The sequence below is a fragment of the Biomphalaria glabrata genome, chromosome 11 (assembly GCF_947242115.1).
Source record: "Biomphalaria glabrata chromosome 11, xgBioGlab47.1, whole genome shotgun sequence".
NCBI classification, from domain to species: Eukaryota; Metazoa; Mollusca; class Gastropoda; family Planorbidae; genus Biomphalaria; species Biomphalaria glabrata.
This window is the reverse complement of record NC_074721.1, coordinates 11,760,317-11,779,772: the sequence shown is the minus strand read 5'-3', so window position 1 is coordinate 11,779,772 and position 19,456 is coordinate 11,760,317. Positions and strand designations below refer to the sequence as shown.

General features: G+C 34.2%; 1 protein-coding gene across 3 annotated transcripts in view; it reads right to left on the bottom strand.

The window, feature by feature from the left end:
* Nucleotides 1–14,076: 14,076 nt before the first annotated feature.
* LOC106054816 (uncharacterized) overlaps nucleotides 14,077–19,456 on the bottom strand; it is a 90,552-nt gene continuing 85,172 nt past the window's right edge. For all 3 annotated transcript variants that reach the window (XM_056004897.1, XM_013210861.2, XM_013210858.2), the window contains exon 8: nucleotides 14,077–18,626. In XM_056004897.1, coding sequence (XP_055860872.1) covers nucleotides 18,480–18,626 — 147 coding nt within the window. In that variant the 3' untranslated portion in view covers nucleotides 14,077–18,479. The remainder of the gene's footprint in view (nucleotides 18,627–19,456) is intronic.

Sequence of the window (19,456 nt, the reverse complement as noted above, 5' to 3'; positions counted from 1 at the left end):
TGTGATTACTGTATGATTATTTTAGAATAATAATTAGTATTGATAATGTCATGATCATGTTAATGTAGGCTTACATTAGACCTATATTTTCTACAACTATATTTTTTACTTTGATGTTATCAACAGAAAAAAAAAATTAAAATGTTTACATTTTTATTTTGTCGTTTTGTTTGTACAGAATGTTATGGCACGATTAGGAATTAGTTTCGGAAATAGGGGAACGTTTTTAATTAGTGACGATGACGTGATAAATCTTTGAAAAAGTAAGAACGAAATAGGAGTGGACATAAACAAGAATTTTTCTTAACAACGTAGAAGTAAGAAGCATTTTATAAGCGGCTAGAAGTAGGTGACATTCGACGGTTCCCTTCATGATTATTAAACGTGTTTGATGTTCAACACCAGCGTCGACTATCTCTATTGATTATTCGGCCTTTCGCCGGTGTTATCAGTTCCGGCATTACGTTTAGTGTTACCTCTATTTGGGCTTGTTTGTATTCGACACCGCGGAAGCGCATAGCAGTATTACACATTATGACAATAATAATAATTACAATAGGATGATTAAAAATATAAGTTCTTTGAGTTATCAATACGTTCTAGAAAAAGGGGAAAATGAAGGTGGCAAAAGATGGTACGTTACCACGTTCAATATTTCTCTTGCAAACCACAGAGATCAAAAGAATGTATTGAGGAATGTGTATTTATTGAGAGATGTGTGAACTCAATAATTTATTCCAAACCTCTAATCATGCTTAGAAACCCAAGCGTCTTCACTTTCTTTTTGTAAAAAATTGAGATTAAGTCCCTAATTAGGGGCTTTCTTTCGAGAGATTTCTTTTGATTAGAAAAACCAATTGGTCCTTCTCTCTGTTGTAGTGGCTTCATCAGCATGTACCATAGATATTTTAATTCTAGAGACTCACTCTGTTGGAGGGGCTCCATCGACATAGACCATATAGATCCTAATTCTAGAGACTCACTCTGTTGGAGGGGCTCCATCAACATAGACCATATAGATCCTAATTCTAGAGATTCACTCTGTTGGAGGGGCTCCTTCAACATAGACCATATAGATCCTAATTCTAGAGATTTGCTCTGTTGTAGGGGCTCCATCAACATGGACCATATAGATCCTAATTCTAGACATTCAATCTGTTATAGGGGCTCCATCGACATGGACTATATATATCCTAATTTTAAAGATTTACTCTGTTGTAGCGTCTTCATCAACATGGACCATATAAATCCTAATTCTAGAGACTCACTCTGTTGGAGGAACTTCAACATGGACCATAGAGATCCAATTTCTAGAGATTCACTCTGTTGGAGGGTCTCTACCAGCTCGGATCAAATAGATTCTAACCATTACGGATACTGATTTCCTTGAGCCCCCCTCCCAGAATGTTCTGAACCAAATATGTCATTACCCTTTGGGACGCCGATTAATCAAACCAGCGACCATTCATATCTTAACTTATATTTTGGATCTAATTTATTCATAACTCAGTACTACGTACCTATATTAAGAATCCACTTCATTCTTATTAATCATGCAAATAAGTTATTGCGAGTATTTCAACTTCAACATAAATAAGAATAGAAAAAGAACGCCTTCTTCAAACTCCTACAGAGAGATCACGTGAATTGGGCCGGATTCAGAATAAAGCCTACTTTCTATTTTTAAGAAAACAAAGCCAATTCTAGTTGTAATCTGAGCTGAGTACATAGTTGTAGCTACTGTAGCCTTTTTTTAAATATATAAAATGTTGTTGAGCAACTTCTGTTGAAATATAATCTCTCCGCCTCCTTATTTCATTTCCGCGTATAAACTCTCCGTGACCTTTTGAACTTCAACTCAATAAGTGGCCAAAGTTTTGTTAACATTTAGATGTCATTGTAATTGTTGTGGCTGATTGTCACTTAGAAGACCGCGACCCACCAACAAAGACGAATTTTAAACAAGAAAACAAAAATAGACAACTAGTGTCAAGATTACAAGAGTGCATTCTTGATACCTTTCTGGAGAACTTAAGATTTTTTAAAAAATTAGGCCTTCCTAATTTCAGACCTTGCGATGTATGTGACAGATTATGTAAAGGTCATCTGTTTCTATGCCCAAAGGTATCGTGTGGCCAGAACAGCAAACCAACCCCTTTTACTTTCCCAACTAATGTCGGGAGCTGTTGCATAGACAAAGCTCTCCAAAGACAAACACATTGTTTATGTAAAGCGAATGCTACCACCGACCATCTCTTTATTGTGTGAGCATAAAGACTTCTTCAACACAACATCTGAACTTGGTGGAGTTTATTAATACTTGTATTATTGTTATAATTATTTAATTTTTATTGAAAACGTGTGCTTTATAAACTATGAAGACTTGGTCGACTCAAGGGGTCGGAGAGTTTCATATAAGGCAGGAGACGCAGGGGATCAATGTGTCTGAGCGCGAACACAACATACATCTTTTATAACACATTTTAACTTGATCTCTGTCAGCGGAAGGCCTCCATCAAGAACGGAGCTTTGAGATATCGCCTCAGCTATATACCCCCCCCCCCCTATCAACGGCCCCATGTTGATGACTCTTAAAAACTCTTTTTGTCTGTTAGGACAAACAAACTTTGTTCGTTTGGCTTTTATCACCATGCTGAGTGGAAATTTTTCAGATTCAACTATTACAAGAGAAATAACTTAAAAAAATAGCTTGGATCTATTGCGAGACATTATTATCGCCCTTTTGAAAGTTTTTTTTTTTAAAACACAAAATTACTGGAGATTGTCATGATAAACTAAACAATGTGAAGGACACTAAATTGAACTTCTATGTTGCTATTAAAAAAAAAAGAATTGAGCTATAATTCACCAATATCTTACTGCATATCATTTGTTCTTCCTATCAAATGTTATTGATTACTGATAGTTAGTGGCCCATTTGTTCTTCCTATCAAATGTTATTGATTACTGATAGTTAGTGGCCCATTTGTTCTTCCTATCAAATGTTATTGATTACTGATAGTTAGTGGCCCATTTGTTCTTCCTATCAAATGTTATTGATTACTGATAGTTAGTGGCCCATTTGTTCTTCCTATCAAATGTTATTGATTACTGATAGTTAGTGGCCCATTTGTTCTTCCTATCAAATGTTATTGATTACTGATAGTTAGTAGCCCATTTGTTCTTCCTATCAAATGTTATTGATTACTGATAGTTAGTAGCCCATTTGTTCTTCCTATCAAATGTTATTGATTACTGATAGTTAGTGGCCCATTTGTTCTTCCTATCAAATGTTATTGATTACTGATAGTTAGTGGCCCATTTGTTCTTCCTATCAAATGTTATTGATTACTGATAGTTAGTGGCCCATTTGTTTTTAAATTAGTTCGAAGTCAGAGTGAAAGTCTAAAGCCTCCTCCTGCTTGAGATTATTTGTTCTACAAACAAAAGAGCTTAGAAGATTTGATTTTGCAATATTAAATTGAGCACACAAAATATCATAGACCTTTTAAAAAAAATAGCCACACTTTATTTTGGACACCGGATACACCAAAAAGGCTAGTATTAACTTTTTCTCTCCTAACTGACGATACCAGCGTTGATTCCACCAGAATGTGTTAAATAATTACCGAGAGAAAGAGTTAATGAAAATCTACAAAATGTTTATTGTTATTGTTACGTGCGCATCTTAGTGTAAATGTGAAATGGTGCGATTGCGTGTTGAAAGGAGAAGAACAAAAATGGAGGAATATGAACAAGAAGGTGTTTCCAGTGTTAATAAAGATTAAAGTATTTATAAACTGTGCTTTGTCGTTTTCATGTCTAAAGAGTCTCATCAAATATGAAGACGTAACAGTTATACGTGGGCACAGAATTCTTATGAAATTAAAGACAAAATTTTAATCCCCGAGCATAGATGTTTTCTTGTGTGAATTCCTGTCCGCTGAAGCAAAATTGTCCACAGTTCATCTCGCCATATAATTCACCATCTTTTATCGGAGGAGGTTTTTGGCCCAATAATCGAGCGTTACATTTGTTATTTTAGAAGTTTCTCTCTCGGTGAGTGACTCGGCAGAAATTTAGTAAAACTTTAAAATCACATCTAGTACATTCTTTTGTAAACAATCTCTCTAAGTAGTTAAGTCACATATGTACTTCAGTCCCGAGTAATCTTTTCCTGATTCTTTCCGTGCATTTCTGAACTAATTCTGTCAAAGGCTGGAGATGCTTTAAAATGATATTCTGTCGGTCACCAAGCAGCACTGCTGAATGTAATAGTGCCGCACTGTTATTGTCGCGTAGTAATAAGAGTTATGGCCAAGGTCAAGGCTGCTTTAATTGTATAAAGAGAATGATTACATTTCGATAAACAACAGTAGATTTCACTAAATAGAACCAAAAATATCGAAGTGAGCTAAAAATTAGAGAAGACCAATATAAAAATTCTCATTCCTTCCTGAACGATGGAGAAGCTCTTTTAGAGAGGCTATAAAATACAAGGGAAGGCAAAGCGAAACCCTTCAGTTTCAAGCTTCATGTAAAGTACTTTAGTAAATTTATGATTGAAATTAAGTTATATTGTGTTGTAGTGTGTGTTCAATCTTTTGTGATGTCCATTAGGAGCACTAGAATGTTTTATTTCGTTAAGAGGATTAATTCCCCTCTATATCGAAATATGAAATATGTATCACCGGCACTTTTTGGACATTGTGTTATCTTTCATTGTTTCTAAAAATGGCAAAACGTAATACTAATTTCATTTTTTACAGTTGTGTACATAATACATCTGCTTAGTGCACGGGGATTTCAAAGAAGCCTTTGACCATGCTGGGGCACTACTCATAAGATAAATAAAATTTCAAACTAAAAATTAAAAGAACAAATCTAACCTATGTAAATGTTCAAATATAACCTATGTAGGTGAACAAATCTAACCTATGTAAGTGAACAAATATAACCTATGTATGTGAACAAATCTAATCTATGTAAGTGTGAGCTGGCGCTCCTAGATCTAATTTTTTATCTATTTTTTAATCTGTATTTTAATTTGTTAAATTATATAGCCCAGTGCTAGAAATATGTAATTTAGTATTTTTTCAGTTTGTATAGGTCAGGGCTGAGTACATTGTAATTTCCGCTATGTAAAACATTCTGCTAGTTATAGTTTTTTCTGTTATTTTGTGTTTTACCCGTAGAGTAAAAGTAGTTTTTAAAATTGTTAACTAGTGTTAAAGTTGTAAACACCTTTTCATATTTTTTTGCCGCTAATGTTGGATTAGTAGTTATTTTTTAAAATTTCAAGTTTTAGCGTAGGTACATATACGTTACCTATAGAATATCAGAGTTTAAATATAAATAACTTTTATCTTCCTTTTTGTATTTTTGTAAATGGCAATGATTATGACATATCTTCCAAATGTATGTGGATTTAATCTTTCTAGCCCCAAAACTACGGCAAGTAGTTCTTTTTTCAATCTGAGCCCACCGTTTTTCAGTTGGTGTTAATGCTCTAGAGGCAAATTCTATTGATTGTCCTTCTTGCATTAGTACAGCTCCAAGTCCATGTTGAGTACTGTCCACTTGTATTTCAAGTTTCTTGTCGGGGTTGTAGAATATAAGGACTGGAGTATTGGTAATCATTGTCTTTATCTTGTTGAATTCCCTTCACATTTTTCAGTCCATCTAAAATTGCAATCTTTCTTTTTTAGTTCTCGTAATGGTTGAGACACTTCGGCTAGATTGTTCAAAAATTTTGACAAATACTGCACCATTCCACATAATGTTCTTGCTTCCTGGCTATTTTCTGGTTTCTTCATTTCCAGAATAGCTTTGATCTTCTTTATGTCAGGCTTTATGCCTTGTGCACTAATGCAGTGTCCCTTGAAACTTATCTGGTCTTGTTTCTCAACTGTTTTTGTTTCATTTAATTTAATGCATTTCTCTTTGCATCTCTCTCTTAGTCTCTTCAGTTTGTCAGAGTGATCTTTTTCTGCTTCTTCTTTGGACTGACCACATCCCACAATCACGATATCATCAGCCACATTAATGCATCCTTCTAGTCCTAACAATGCTTCTGTTAACTTCTTCTGGAATATTTCTCCACTCACACTTAGTCCAAAAGGGAGTCTTGACCATCTGTAACGCCCATATAGTGTGATCATACATGTTAGGAGACTAGACATTTCATCTAGACGTACATGCCAGTAAGCCTCCTTTACGTCTAATTTGGAAAATATTTTTGCATTTAAGAACTGTGGCATTACAGCTTCCAAAGTTGGTAACTTGAAATGTTCTCTTTTTAAAGCAGTGTTTAGATGTCTTGGGTCAATGCAGATCCTTAAATCCCCATTTGGCTTTTGAACCACAGCCATCTGGCTGACCCAATCTGTTGGTTCATTTACAGAAATTAATATTTTTCTTTTTACTAATGTCTCTATTTCTGATTCCACTTTCTTTTGAAATGCAAATGGTATGTTACGACAAGGTGATACCACTGGAGCTATGTTCTCGTTAACTGTTAATGATGTTTCACCTAAATCTCCCAGATCACAATCCATTTTGTTTACTTGTGATATGAATCTATCTTCATTTAATGTGATCAGACTTAAACTTTGGCATGTTTTACGGCCTAATAAACATTGATAATGGTTTTCCACAACTGTGAATGTTACCAAAATAGTTCTTTTTGTTTTTAGGATTCGTTATTATTAAGTTAGCTGTGCCCTCTCTTTTTAATTGGTTAATTGTTAACGTTTCAACAGTCTTATTAATTTGTGTCTTTTAAACATATTTCTTACATATAATGTTAACATCATCTCCTGTGTCCAGTTGAAATATTATTTGTTGAACATTTATCATGAATAGTGCTATCATTCTGTCCCTATTTATGTTTAACACATTTATTGAGTTTAATTGTTCCTCTTGGTCAAATTCATCCATAGCATTATGCATATGTATTTTATTCTTAGTTTTACACTTTAACAGCAAAATGTTTTTTTCCTTTGCATTTATTGCAAATTTTACCCCAAGCCAGACATGATGTTCTGTTCACTGCATGTCTGCCTCCACAAAACCAGCAATCTATTAGGTTGTGTCTGTTGTCATTTTTCTTCTGTTCTACTTTATCTATCCTTAGAACTCTTTTTTTTTTATCTCTGATAATCCTTTTGACGTTTGTTCATAAGTTTGGCATATCTCTATACACTTCTTTAATGTAAGATCATCATGATTCAATAATCTCTCCTGCAGTCTTTTCTCCACGGAAAATACAATTTTGTCTTTAATCATCCAATCTTTTTCCTTAAAATTGCATTTTTCAGCCTGAGCTCTAAGCTGTGTAATGAACATATCACATGAAGACACATTTTATATATTCCAAAATCTAAAAGTTTCTAGGACGTCATTTTTTCTGAAGTTGCAAATATTCGTGTAATTTTTTTAGTAATATTTGTGGATCATTAACATCCTCGTCATATTGTAATTGTTCACAAATTTCTTGGGCCTGAGGTTCAGCACAATGTAGTATTATTGCTTGCTGTCTACGTTTAGGTTTCTCTTCTGCTCCTATTGCCAAAAGAAACAGTTTCACTTGTCTTTTCAATTGACGAAAATTTTCGCTAATATTTCCATCTACCACGTTTAATTCTGTTGGTGGTTAAAGTTGACCTTCTGTCATCTTCAATGCAAACTTTACTATCGTATATCTCATTATCTAGTATCTAGACTAGACTGTCACTAGACTTAACTAGATATAGACTATAGTCCTAGAATACCATAACTGAATTGACTGAACCTGACTTTAGATCTACACTTTAGATCAATTTTTATTGAACTTAACTCTTGTTACCGCTGCCACCATGTTAATTATCATGAACGAATAATAACAAGACTCTGGATATAACTTACAAGACATGAAATCAGCTGTTTAATCTTACGCCATCTTGGTTGACAACAACAGTTACAAGGGATGTTACTCCCAAACACAGAGTGGTACAACCTATATAAAACACACATCAACGCTGGTAACCCACGTTTAGCCTCTTTTCAACCTTCACGTATTGGAGCGTAGGAGGCCGTTGAGAGTGACTGTATTGAGGAGGTGGATTTTAATCTCAAGGCTAATGAACACGATTGTTCAGAAAGGCCATAATCTTTGAACGAAGTATGGTGATTGTATTTGTATATAGAATTGTAAACAACACTTGATAAAATGTTGGGTGTAATATTTAAGGAATTCTATGTTTATTTATTATTATTTCATTGGACCATTGTTTGGGACAGAGTGACATGGCTTGGAGTTTATTATTGTTGTCAGAGGCCTGAGTTTTGGAGCCTAGTCGAATAGTAGAAGTAATATAGAAGTCAGTTTTCATAATTGTGCATATTTGATAGTTAACATTTGATGTGTTGTCTACAACTACAGTTATCCTGATGACTTTTATTCAAGTTCTATTCTGTTATTAATTCATCTCTGGCGTCTCTTAGAATTATTGAGAGAAGTTTTTGTGTCACGTCTAAGCCAAGTTAGGAGTACACAACACGAAAGCTCTTGCTTTCCAATCCGACATGAAACATCGTGATATGAATCTCCATCGCTTCAGATAACGCTTTCAAAATAGGTGAACTTTACTATTTGTCAGGGTGGGGAAACACTACTTGACCTGCGTCCAATATGCACATAGCTTTGTGTGCGTCTTCATCCGTCATCTCGTGTAAACTTTTAATTGTATTTCAAAGTAATGCTCTATTTCTGCAAAATTCAACTTGGTTTGGTTTACGCCATGGGGACCCGAATGCAGCCTGTTTTTTAATATCTTTATTTAAAATGAGATCGTCAATGACTAGAAGAAAGAGAAGTGGTGATAAGATACACCCTTATCTCTCAGCCATCTACTAATATAAATGTATAGATGAGTTTGGAATATATTGTGTACTATTGCCTATTATGTAGTTTATGCTTATTTTTTTTTTGGGTCGTGATTTATACTTGATTTGTACTTGGAGAATTACATAGTTTTTTTTTCGTACTGAGAAATTTTATTTTCACCTATACAAGATTCCCCGGCATACGTTCGATTTTGGATTATCCTATCAAACATCAGACATCAAACATCAGACATCAAACATCAGACATCAAACATCAGACATCAAACATCAGACATCAAACATCAGACAATGTCAACCTCCCAGTTCCACTGCAACTAAATATGTGATGAAATCGTGAAAATAGTATTAATATATTTTTTTCCACGTTGTATTGTTAACACGTGACATAGCAATGAAAGAAAAGTGAAGAAAACCTTGGTTTAAATGTTAACATTTTATTTATTGAACATAGGTTAAACATTTGCAACAATGATTCAGAAAGTAGTATTTTTTCCCCATAAAATACTCACCATGGCATTAGTAAATGTACGTTATACAACACATTTAGGATCTGGAATCAAAAGCTAGTCCTTTTTTTTTTTAGCTTGTAGTGATCATAGATAATGAACTCAGTGCTAAATCTAGTCTAAAATAAACCTTGACATTGGAGATGTTCATACTAAAAGCAAATCAAAGCATGTGTATTCTTCTTTGTGTGAAGTTTAAGATCCGGTTAACATTCTTTAGGCAATAAAATGTAATAAGACAGAAAAAGAAGAGACAGCGGTAAGGAGAAACGTGAATGCGATATGATTAAAAAAAGGAAAAATATGACAACGAAAAGAAAAAGATTGGGAGAGATTTTGAAATTAACAATGTCAAGGACACCATATTAAAATATCAGTGTTTCCAACTGAGAAAAAAAATGAGATTGAAATTTGACTCTCATATAAAATAAAATGAAAAACAAAAAACAAAAAAAAAACACCACCAAAAACAAAAACATAAGTTTCAAATTCTTTAAAAATAGATAATTTATAAATACTTTTATATTTTGCATGCCGGATACCCCGAAAAGATTTCTATTTATGGATTCGCCTTCATCAATGAAAATCTCTACTACCATCAGTTGGTTAGTGTACATGAGTTTAATGAATACAACAGAATGTGACAAAGGATGAATTTTATTGCTAGCTTCATGACAGATGTTATAACTACGACCTGCTCAATAAATACATGTCTGTTTAGTTGGCAACATTTACAGATGTTATATGCTAAATACTTTATATAGTCAGGCGACTAGATGTTTTGGGAGCGAACGCGGGACGCATGCTGATCAAGAGCTTAAAAAAAAGAAAGAGTGAAAGAGAGAGAGAGAGAGGGGGGACTTATAATCAGAAAATAATTTGAGTTGTCTCTCCAACCGCAGGCACCAGACATAATTTTCTGTTTCTGGTCCTTGTATACTCCCTAGTTCTGCTATACTCCACACTCTACATCGACAAATGTATTCTTTGAAAGGTTCCACGCGAACTGTGCAGGAGCGGAAGCAATAATAGGCTACATTTTCACGCATACTATTTTATTGATAGACAATATGCAGTATTGGAAGAATGAAGATCGAGAAAGAAACGCCAAATGGCGACGATATTCTAACTAACATTTTCTTAATATAAATAACAAGGTTACAAAAGACAGTTTGTGTGGAAACACAAACTCAAAATCGGCCCCCGAAGTAAAATGTTTTACATAATTCGGATAATCCTTCAGAGTTGAAGATAGTTTACTTCCTAGTCCAAACCTCCCGCAGGACGACGGGGGATGGGAGCAGGCAGGGTTTGAACCTTCGATCGTCGATAAATCCAAACGACAGTCCAGCGCGCAAACCGCACGACCAGTGGTCCACCCAGGTAGGCTTCAATATTTTCAGAAAGAACATCCGAATGAAATTATATCAAAGACAAATGAGAGATAAGAATGGAGAAAGAAGGTTAACAGATCTTGTGTAGTGCCCCAACCGTCCCGCAGATCAAAGGATACGTGAAAGTGAATGTAAAGTTAGATGTGAACCTGGCCTAACTAGTTTGTGGTCTATAGGGCAGATGATGTAAAGTTCATCTGTCGTTGTGGCCTACGGTTAACGAGGGTGTCATGTAGCCAGCACAACGACCAACCGCCTTTGCTTTTCCCCAACTAATGTCAGGTACCCATTAGAGCTGGGTAGACTCAGAAGTTGAAAATCCCAGTCTTCACCAGGATTCAAACCCGGGACCCTCGGTTCGAACTAAATAAGTTAATTTCTTTGAAAAGGCTCAATCTCATTTTCGAATTCTCAAAAAAAAAAAAAAAAAAAAAAAAAAAAAAAAAAAAATTTCCGCTATATAAAAAAATGTTTACGAAAATGATATTTATAAGATTACTATTCGTCCTAACTTAGGTGTAACATATAATGCATACTAATTAGCTTTTTCTTATAAAAAACTTCTTGCATAATTGATTTTTAAAAATTAGAATTTTCGCTTTCAGGAAAAAAAAAAGTAGCCGTTGCATCAGAACTTTGAATGGTCTAAAATATTGTAAAGTCGGATTTTCAATATCTCTTCTAGTTTACGAGATCTAAACGGGACGGACGGACAGACGGACAGACGGACAGACATTTCGCACAAAACTAATAGCGTCTTTTCCCCTTTCGGGGGCCGCTAAAAAGTGAAGAAAAGCTCCCCTTTCAGACCTTGTGATCTAAAGGGCCTATCACCCTTAGTCTGTTGGACCGTTGGGGCACCAGGCAAGACTTTTCGACCGTCTTTGTCCATTTCTCCCTTTTTTTTTTCCTTGTTTAGAACCTCTCTCAATGACAGGCCTGTCCATTCTTTAATGTTGTCCTCCCATCGCTTTTTCTGTCTGCCTCTTCTTCTTTTCCTGGCACTGTTCCCTGAAGGAAGGTCTTTGCGAGCCCCGTAGATCTTGTAATGTGGCCATAGGTTTTAAGCTTTCGTCTTTTTACAATAGTTAGCAGGTCATCATGGGCTCCGATCGCTGCAGTCTCTGATCTCTTGGTTTGTGATGCGGACTTTGAATGTGATGCCTAGGATCCTTCTGTAGCATCTCAATTCCATAGGTAGGATCCTTCTCTCTAGGTCTGCATTCAACGTCCACGACGCCATGACCAGGGAGCGCATCAGTCTGATTTTGGTGCCGAGGGCTAAGCCCTTGTCTTTCCATATTATTTTAAGTTTTGAAAGGGCTGCTGTGGACTGTGCTATTCAGGCCAATAGTTCGGGTTTTGTTCCCTCATCTGAGACAATAGCTCCGAGGTATATGAAGCTGTTAACACTAGTTAGCTTATCACCTCCAATACTGATGCCTCTTTTAAAGCCCTGATGGCTATTGGTCATAATTTGTTTTTTTTCGGCATTTATTTGCATGCCATATTCTGCGGAAGTCTTGTCAATGCACATCACCAGGTCAGCTAGTTCTTCTTCTGTCCCTGCTAGGCCGTCAATGTCATCTGCGAAGCGCAAGTTAGTAATAGTAATTCTTCTTCCTCCAATGCTAACAGTACCTTCATAGCCCTCGAGGGCATCTTCCATTATCCTTTCAAGGAAGATATTGAAGAGTGTTGGTGACAGTAGGCAGCCTTGTCTTACTCCAACTGTGGTTTTGAACCAGTCCCCAATATTATTGTTGAAGTACACCGCACTGGCGGCATCCTTGTAGAGGTTCTGGATAACTTTGATTATGTTTTTATTAATGTTGTACTTTTCCATTGTCGCCCAGAGTGCCCCGTGCCATACTCGATCGAAAGCTTTCTTGAAATCTAAAGGGCAGATGATGTAAAGGTCCACGGTTAACGAGTGTGTCATGTGCCCTGCATCTTTACATCTTCAGACAACGCCGCCCGCGCTAGCTTGGACATGTTTGCCGGATGGAGGACAATCGCATTCCGAAAGTCATTCTCTACGGGCAACTCGCGTCTGGCACAAGAAAAACTGGTCCCCCCCCCACCTCCGTTACGTGGATGTAATAAAACTGGACCACAAAATAATGAACATTGATACTGACCATTGGGAAGACTTAGCACCAAACCGCACTAGATGGAGAGAGACTGCGATCAAGAAAGCTATGTACAGTGAAAAAAAAACATGGACCTCAGCTCTTGAAGAAAAGTGACAAATAGCCAGCTCCTCTACCACCAAAGCAATAGCCACCTTAACCTGCGATATTTGTGGACGGGAGTGTCTCTCCAAAATAGGGCTCAACAGGCATATGACAAAGTGTTCGAGATGAATCAAAGTCGTTCTACGACTGAAGGAGGCCAAACATGTGACCAGCACATCGACCTTTACTTTTCCCCAAAAAATGTCTCGTACCCATTAGAGCTGGGTGGACTCAGACGCGCCAAAAAAAATAATTATAAATCCTAGTCTTCAACAGGATTCGAACCCCGTACCCCGGTTCCCTCTTAATAGAAGCCGGACAATAAGTGAATTTTTCGGTAGACTGTGGAACATTCGGCTGGACTGTCCTACTAAATCGGAACGTCTGGTTGCTATATTTAGATGTGAAATGTAAACATCAATTCCTAGCAGGCCTATGCCAAAGAAAATCTAATGGTGATCATGTAGTAACCTAAGAAAAAGGCGACTTTTACAAGTCATGAAACTCAATGCCTGCAGCCTACGTCTTCTCAAGAAACAAAATTAATGACTAATTTTCAATGGGCCTTGAGGGCTCCCTATAGTTGAAGTCCGGAGCGCAATGTACCCCCTTTTGCGCAAAGGCTGCCATGCCACTGGCCAACAGTTAATATTAAATGCCAGGAATTAGCACTGAAAAAAAAAACATCCACTTTAAATATAACAACAAGATTTACTCCCAAAAAAAATCAAGCCAGTTGCAGGCCCATACATTTAACAACCTGAAAATCATTTAATAGTCACTAGACTCAATAGAAACATTCAAAGTTTTGCTTTCACTGGTGGAATATTGGCAACTTAATGTTTACCAAAATAAAACGTTGTCCTTTTACCATTGAAGCATTTTGTGAGGGATGTATGAATAAACCAAGCTTTCACGAAGAGAAATCCCTAGCAGATCGAAATATGTTGTTACCCCCACCTCCCCACACCCCAACAAAAACAAACATTCAAAACATTAAAGACATGATTTAAAATTGAGAAACGACATTCACTTCGTACTGGGAGAAACGTGTCAATGTCGTCATAACATTTATTTCCATTGCTTTTTTTTTTTTTTAAATATAGTTTTTATCTTAACAAGCAGAGACCAAAACTTGAATGACTTCGACCTGAATAGAAGCACAGTATTTAACTTACAATAATGTAAGATCATCAAAAGCAAAAATCAAAACATAAAAATTGTTCTACATGTTGATGACGTTGAAAGAAATGTTTCAGTTATTAAAATGCCTAATATTTAGAATAACTTCAGTAGCGAACATTGAAAAGGGACATACTTATATAATGGTGTAAAACTTTTGGGGCTTTACCCGTCGCATTAAAGTGTTGGCTGTAATGTAAATAGCATAATAGAAACATAAAAATACATCTAAAAAAAACCAACAACAAAGCTTATGTTAAGTGTACTTGTATCCATTAGTTCGGATTAATTATGTAATTATATGTAATTCCGACCTAGACATAATAAATCTGTGCGATCAGAAATATTTTTACTAATTGCTTTTGTTTAGCCCTTAGCTTTCTCAGTGTACTCTAATCCTATCACTTGTCTGGGCCAGTTGTGAAAGGGGGTATCTTGGTGAATGTTTACATGAGTCCTCAAGGGAACTAATTCAACTTATACCACCACCTCTGTGAAGTACGATTTCTTTACCTTGTTTAAGATACTAAACAAAATAATCAATTACCAATCGTAAATTAACTAATTGGTAAATAGTTTCGATTCTTATGTCAGGTAAAAGTAAATAATTGTGCAAAATTTCAACTTAATCCGAGATTGGGTGTGGGAGAAATAACGCGTACAAACCTTTTACTAGACAGTGTGAGTTGAGTTAGCCTTATAATAAAATGTTGGTTAGTGTCCGTTGTACTTTTTAAAGTTCATCATATTTACTAATCAGATTATTTGCATTGTATTATCTAAAAGGTAATCTTTAAATATGCAAAGGCTTCTGAGACAGTCCAATAAATAAAATAAACTGCTAAAGAACAAAAAAAAAAGTAGACGCTATAGTGGTACAATGACTGAATACTGATGGATCCATAATGTTTTCTTTTGCTGCAGAAGAGGTATAACAAAGTTTTAGTTTAGAAGAATGGTTTAACATAGCAAACAGAAAAATGTACCAGCAACAGTTGAACGCCTCAAGGAAGTTAACTTTGCAACCATTTAATGTAGGAGAGTATTTTATTATCGGTGTATATTACTGCAAAAGAACTAGAACTTATTTACGCTCCAAATAGGATGAATAATACTCATTCTAACTACTCATTCAAAAAAACACACATCTTAACATCAATCCTAAAAATAACAATAGTGCGCTGTATTATGGATCATTGACATGGTCAAATTTCTCAAATCACATACACTTTGATCCACCAGCACCTTTTAGGCACATAGGCTAGCTGTGACCACATGCACGAAGAAAAATGGACCTCTTCACAATTCTAAAAAAAAAGTATTAGATTAGTTCATTTTTGTATAGGCTGGTGTGGTGATGAACAACACTTCAAGAACAAGTCCATATTCTTGGGTCTAAGGGAGTTACAGTTAAGCAAATACCAAGTAGGAAGTTAATTGAGGGAAATTAGAGGGTTAGAATATAAAAGGGAATGGATGGTGAAATAACATTGGAAAAGGAAACAAAAATAGGTATGCTAAACACACAAAGCAATTCTAAATCAAAATGCAGTTACATAAATACTTAATATTTAAACACTGCACAGGCTCAGCCGATAGAATGTAAAATGACAAAATAAGTTTACATACATGAACCAGTAGTAGACTAAACAGTGTGAGTTACAATCTTGAATTGTTGAGCCAGACAATAAACAATATTCTCTCATTTCAAAGTGATATTTACAAATAAAAAGTATGAAAAGTATATTTCAGAAAACATCAGCCCCAAACGTCATAACGTTATGAAAAACAAAAACACACCAAGAATTGATGTCCACTGTTCATTTTGTATGTACACAAAAAAAGTTGTAAATAAAAATACCAAAAAAAAAAAAAAAAAAAAAACTGTCTTCATATTTAGACAACTTTTAACATTTACATAGTTGAATTTAAATTGAATCAACTAATAAAAAATGTGAATATTTTAATTTGTTACTCAGCAAAATATAGTAAATTGTTGTTTTTTTACAAAGTCTTTAAAGCAAAAGCTATATTGGTTTCAGTTGGAACAGTAAATTAGTGCCTTTAACTTTTCTGTCAAATCTTTTGAGTTTAAAAAATTTTTAAGCATGCTTCTATGAAAACAGATTTCCAAAGCATGATTAGTGAATATCTATAAATATTATGCATTCAATCTTGTGTTATCACAATCAAAAACAAAAATACAAAGCATTGTTGTACATTGTCCCATGTATTAAAAAGTGAAAAAAAAAAAGCATTAAGAAACCTAACAATTACATTAACACAGTAACAAAAAGTGACCAAAAAAAAAAATGTCATTATTTGAAACTTAGATATTTTTGTTTCTTTTGTTATTTAATAGATCTGCATGACCTAGTTCAAATCACTCAGAACTAAATGTTGGGCATCAAATATGTTGGTTTTGAACTTCTGAGTTAAAAATTTCTCATTTGTTGTGAGTGTAGCATAGCGTGAATGTGGAATGGTGCTAATGCATGTTGAAAGAGAATAAGATAAAAAAAGGGATTAGGAAGTAAAGTAATATAAACGAGGTTATTATTGACATATTGTCATTTGTTGAACCAAGATTAAAGTTCTCATAATCTACTATTGATGGATCTGTTTGATGTATGATTAAGTGTCTCATAACAGATTTAACAAGTGGTAGAATTGAAAATTAAGGTGCTTTTTGTTTGGCATCCAAAAAAATATTTATTTTTGTCCCTGCAATGTAACAATTATTTGATCATAGATTTACTTTTCTCCTACACTGTAATGGTTTATGCATGCTTTTCTTCCCTTTAAGTATTAATAATTAAATGTATAAGGCATTTATTTCTCACTCAAATGTCTTAGCTAATCTAGTAGACATGTACTTCAGCACCTTATGTCTTATTGATTAATGCGCAGGCTAATCTTATTTGTATGTTCAAACTTGTGTTTGTTGACTAGCAACTCTTATTTCTCACTAAACAAAGTTGAGCCTACTTATAAAACATGTGAATATCTCTCCAATAGAAATATTTTATAGAATATCTTATTCCTTTTGTGATGACATGGGAATCTAAAAACTCGGGAGTAATAAAAAAGTTACCCTCCTTATCTAAAAAAAGGGCTATAAAATGTTGGTTATTTTTATTAGTTTCAAATGTTCTTTCAGAAAGGACAATAGTTATATTCTTCCCCTCCCTTTGAGATAACTGGGAATTACGGTGGGCATAAATTGAACTTAAGACACTCTCATGATAGTATGAAGTACTTACCACTTAACCAGGCACCCAACTGAATTGATGAATGAAATGAAAGTCAGGAAATGTCCAGATTACCTGCCATTTACTTGAAAACTATTTGGATAATTACCTTGTTGTGTGGCATTTGTTTTTGACTGCCTGCTACCATCTCATGTCATCTACATTAGGCTTGGGCTAGTAATTAATAATCTTCAATTCTGAAGGAATGTCATCCCAAAAATTAACAAAACAAAAAGTCCAGTTCTCTATTCTAATCATCTCAATCTATTAGTATTTTATGTGTCAGAATATTAGCCATAGCTTAATAAAACCCAAATGACAATATTGTACGAAAAATATTAAGTGTACGATGGTATGTTCATTATTTCTTCCATCAGCAATATTTGACATCTTGAGTAAACATTTTTTAAGAAAACAGTTTACTTCATAATTTGACAAGACAAAATGCAGATAAAAATATATCACACTTTTGGATGTGTACAGTCATATTTGTACTTGTATGTATTTAATTTTGTATATACTTGTATATAGATATCTGTATTTTTGAATACACGGATATGCATGTTCATATGTACTGCTACATTCTTGTACTTATATGTATGTGATTACATTATGGTTCTTTCAATATCCAGATACAAAAAAAATGGAACAACAACATGACCATGCACACTTAGGTACATGAACATTTGCACATACAGGTACACACAAAAAAACAACAAATATTGGTACATATAAGTATACACATTTTATACATACATATGGATACATTATATAGTTGTTCTTTTTTTTTAAAGTTACTTCCCTTTTAAAAATGACAATGAATGACAACACTAATGTTACATTGTCATTTCAATTTTTTAAAAATGATTATATGTTCTTTTATAGCAATAACCATATTATGTCAATCTATGGAATATCAAACTTCAGAGAATTATCTCGATTAGTTCAAAATATTAAATGTTCAATATAACTGAACAAAAATATATCATTATTAATTGTATAGATGAGACTTTAGAAGCTACATCATAATTCCAAATTGTTATTTTGTTCAAAAAATATATTAACATATTCAGAGTCACCTTGGTTGTTGAACTTATCCTCTTTTAAAGTTTTAGGGTGTGGCCCAACAGCGTACTCGCTAAAACCCATTTCTCTTAATCTTGTGTATATCTGTGACAAGAGAGAAGTATCAAAACAATTCAGCTTTTAATTAAAATTTAATTATATATAACACACACCTTAAAAATTTAATTATGTATAACTCAAACCTTAATAACATCTAACTCAGTCATTATCTAGATAGGCATAGATTGAGATGATCGCTTACAGCTAAAGGATTTCAGATATGTTAAATACTAGATATCTATCATATAAGATCTCTAATTTTTTTTTAAACATACAACTTATGATTATTTATACATGTTATAATTTACTGGTATTTGATAAAAATATTGTGATTTTGTCTCAGAGTAATAAAAAAAACTATTAAAAAATGAACTTTTGAAAATCTAACAACAAAATCTGGCCACATTAAAAGTACATAAAGAAATTCCAGACTGATTTGCAGATCACTTGTTCCTTGTTACATAAAAAAGATATAAAGAAAATTCTATTATTTTGCAATTCCAACAAAGGTGAGTGTTTAGATATGGATATATTCTAAATTGGAAAAAAAGTTTAAAACAACAAGAAAAATACAAAATAAAAAAACTTGGAAGAAAAACAAAGCTTATATGATGGAGAAGAACTCCATCTTTAAAACTATATCTACCAATTTTTTCCCCCTTATTTGAAATTTTAAAAAATTAATTACCAATAATTAATTGGGTATTTTTTTATTGATTCATATTTTGCTAGGTACAATAAATAATTGTTTAAAGTATCAACTTAATTGGAGAATGTGTGAAGGAGAAATAGCAATAACAATTATCTAAGGGGTCTAAATCCAACAAAATTAGCCATATCTGTGAATACTGAAGGATTAGTTTCTCTTGTTGGTA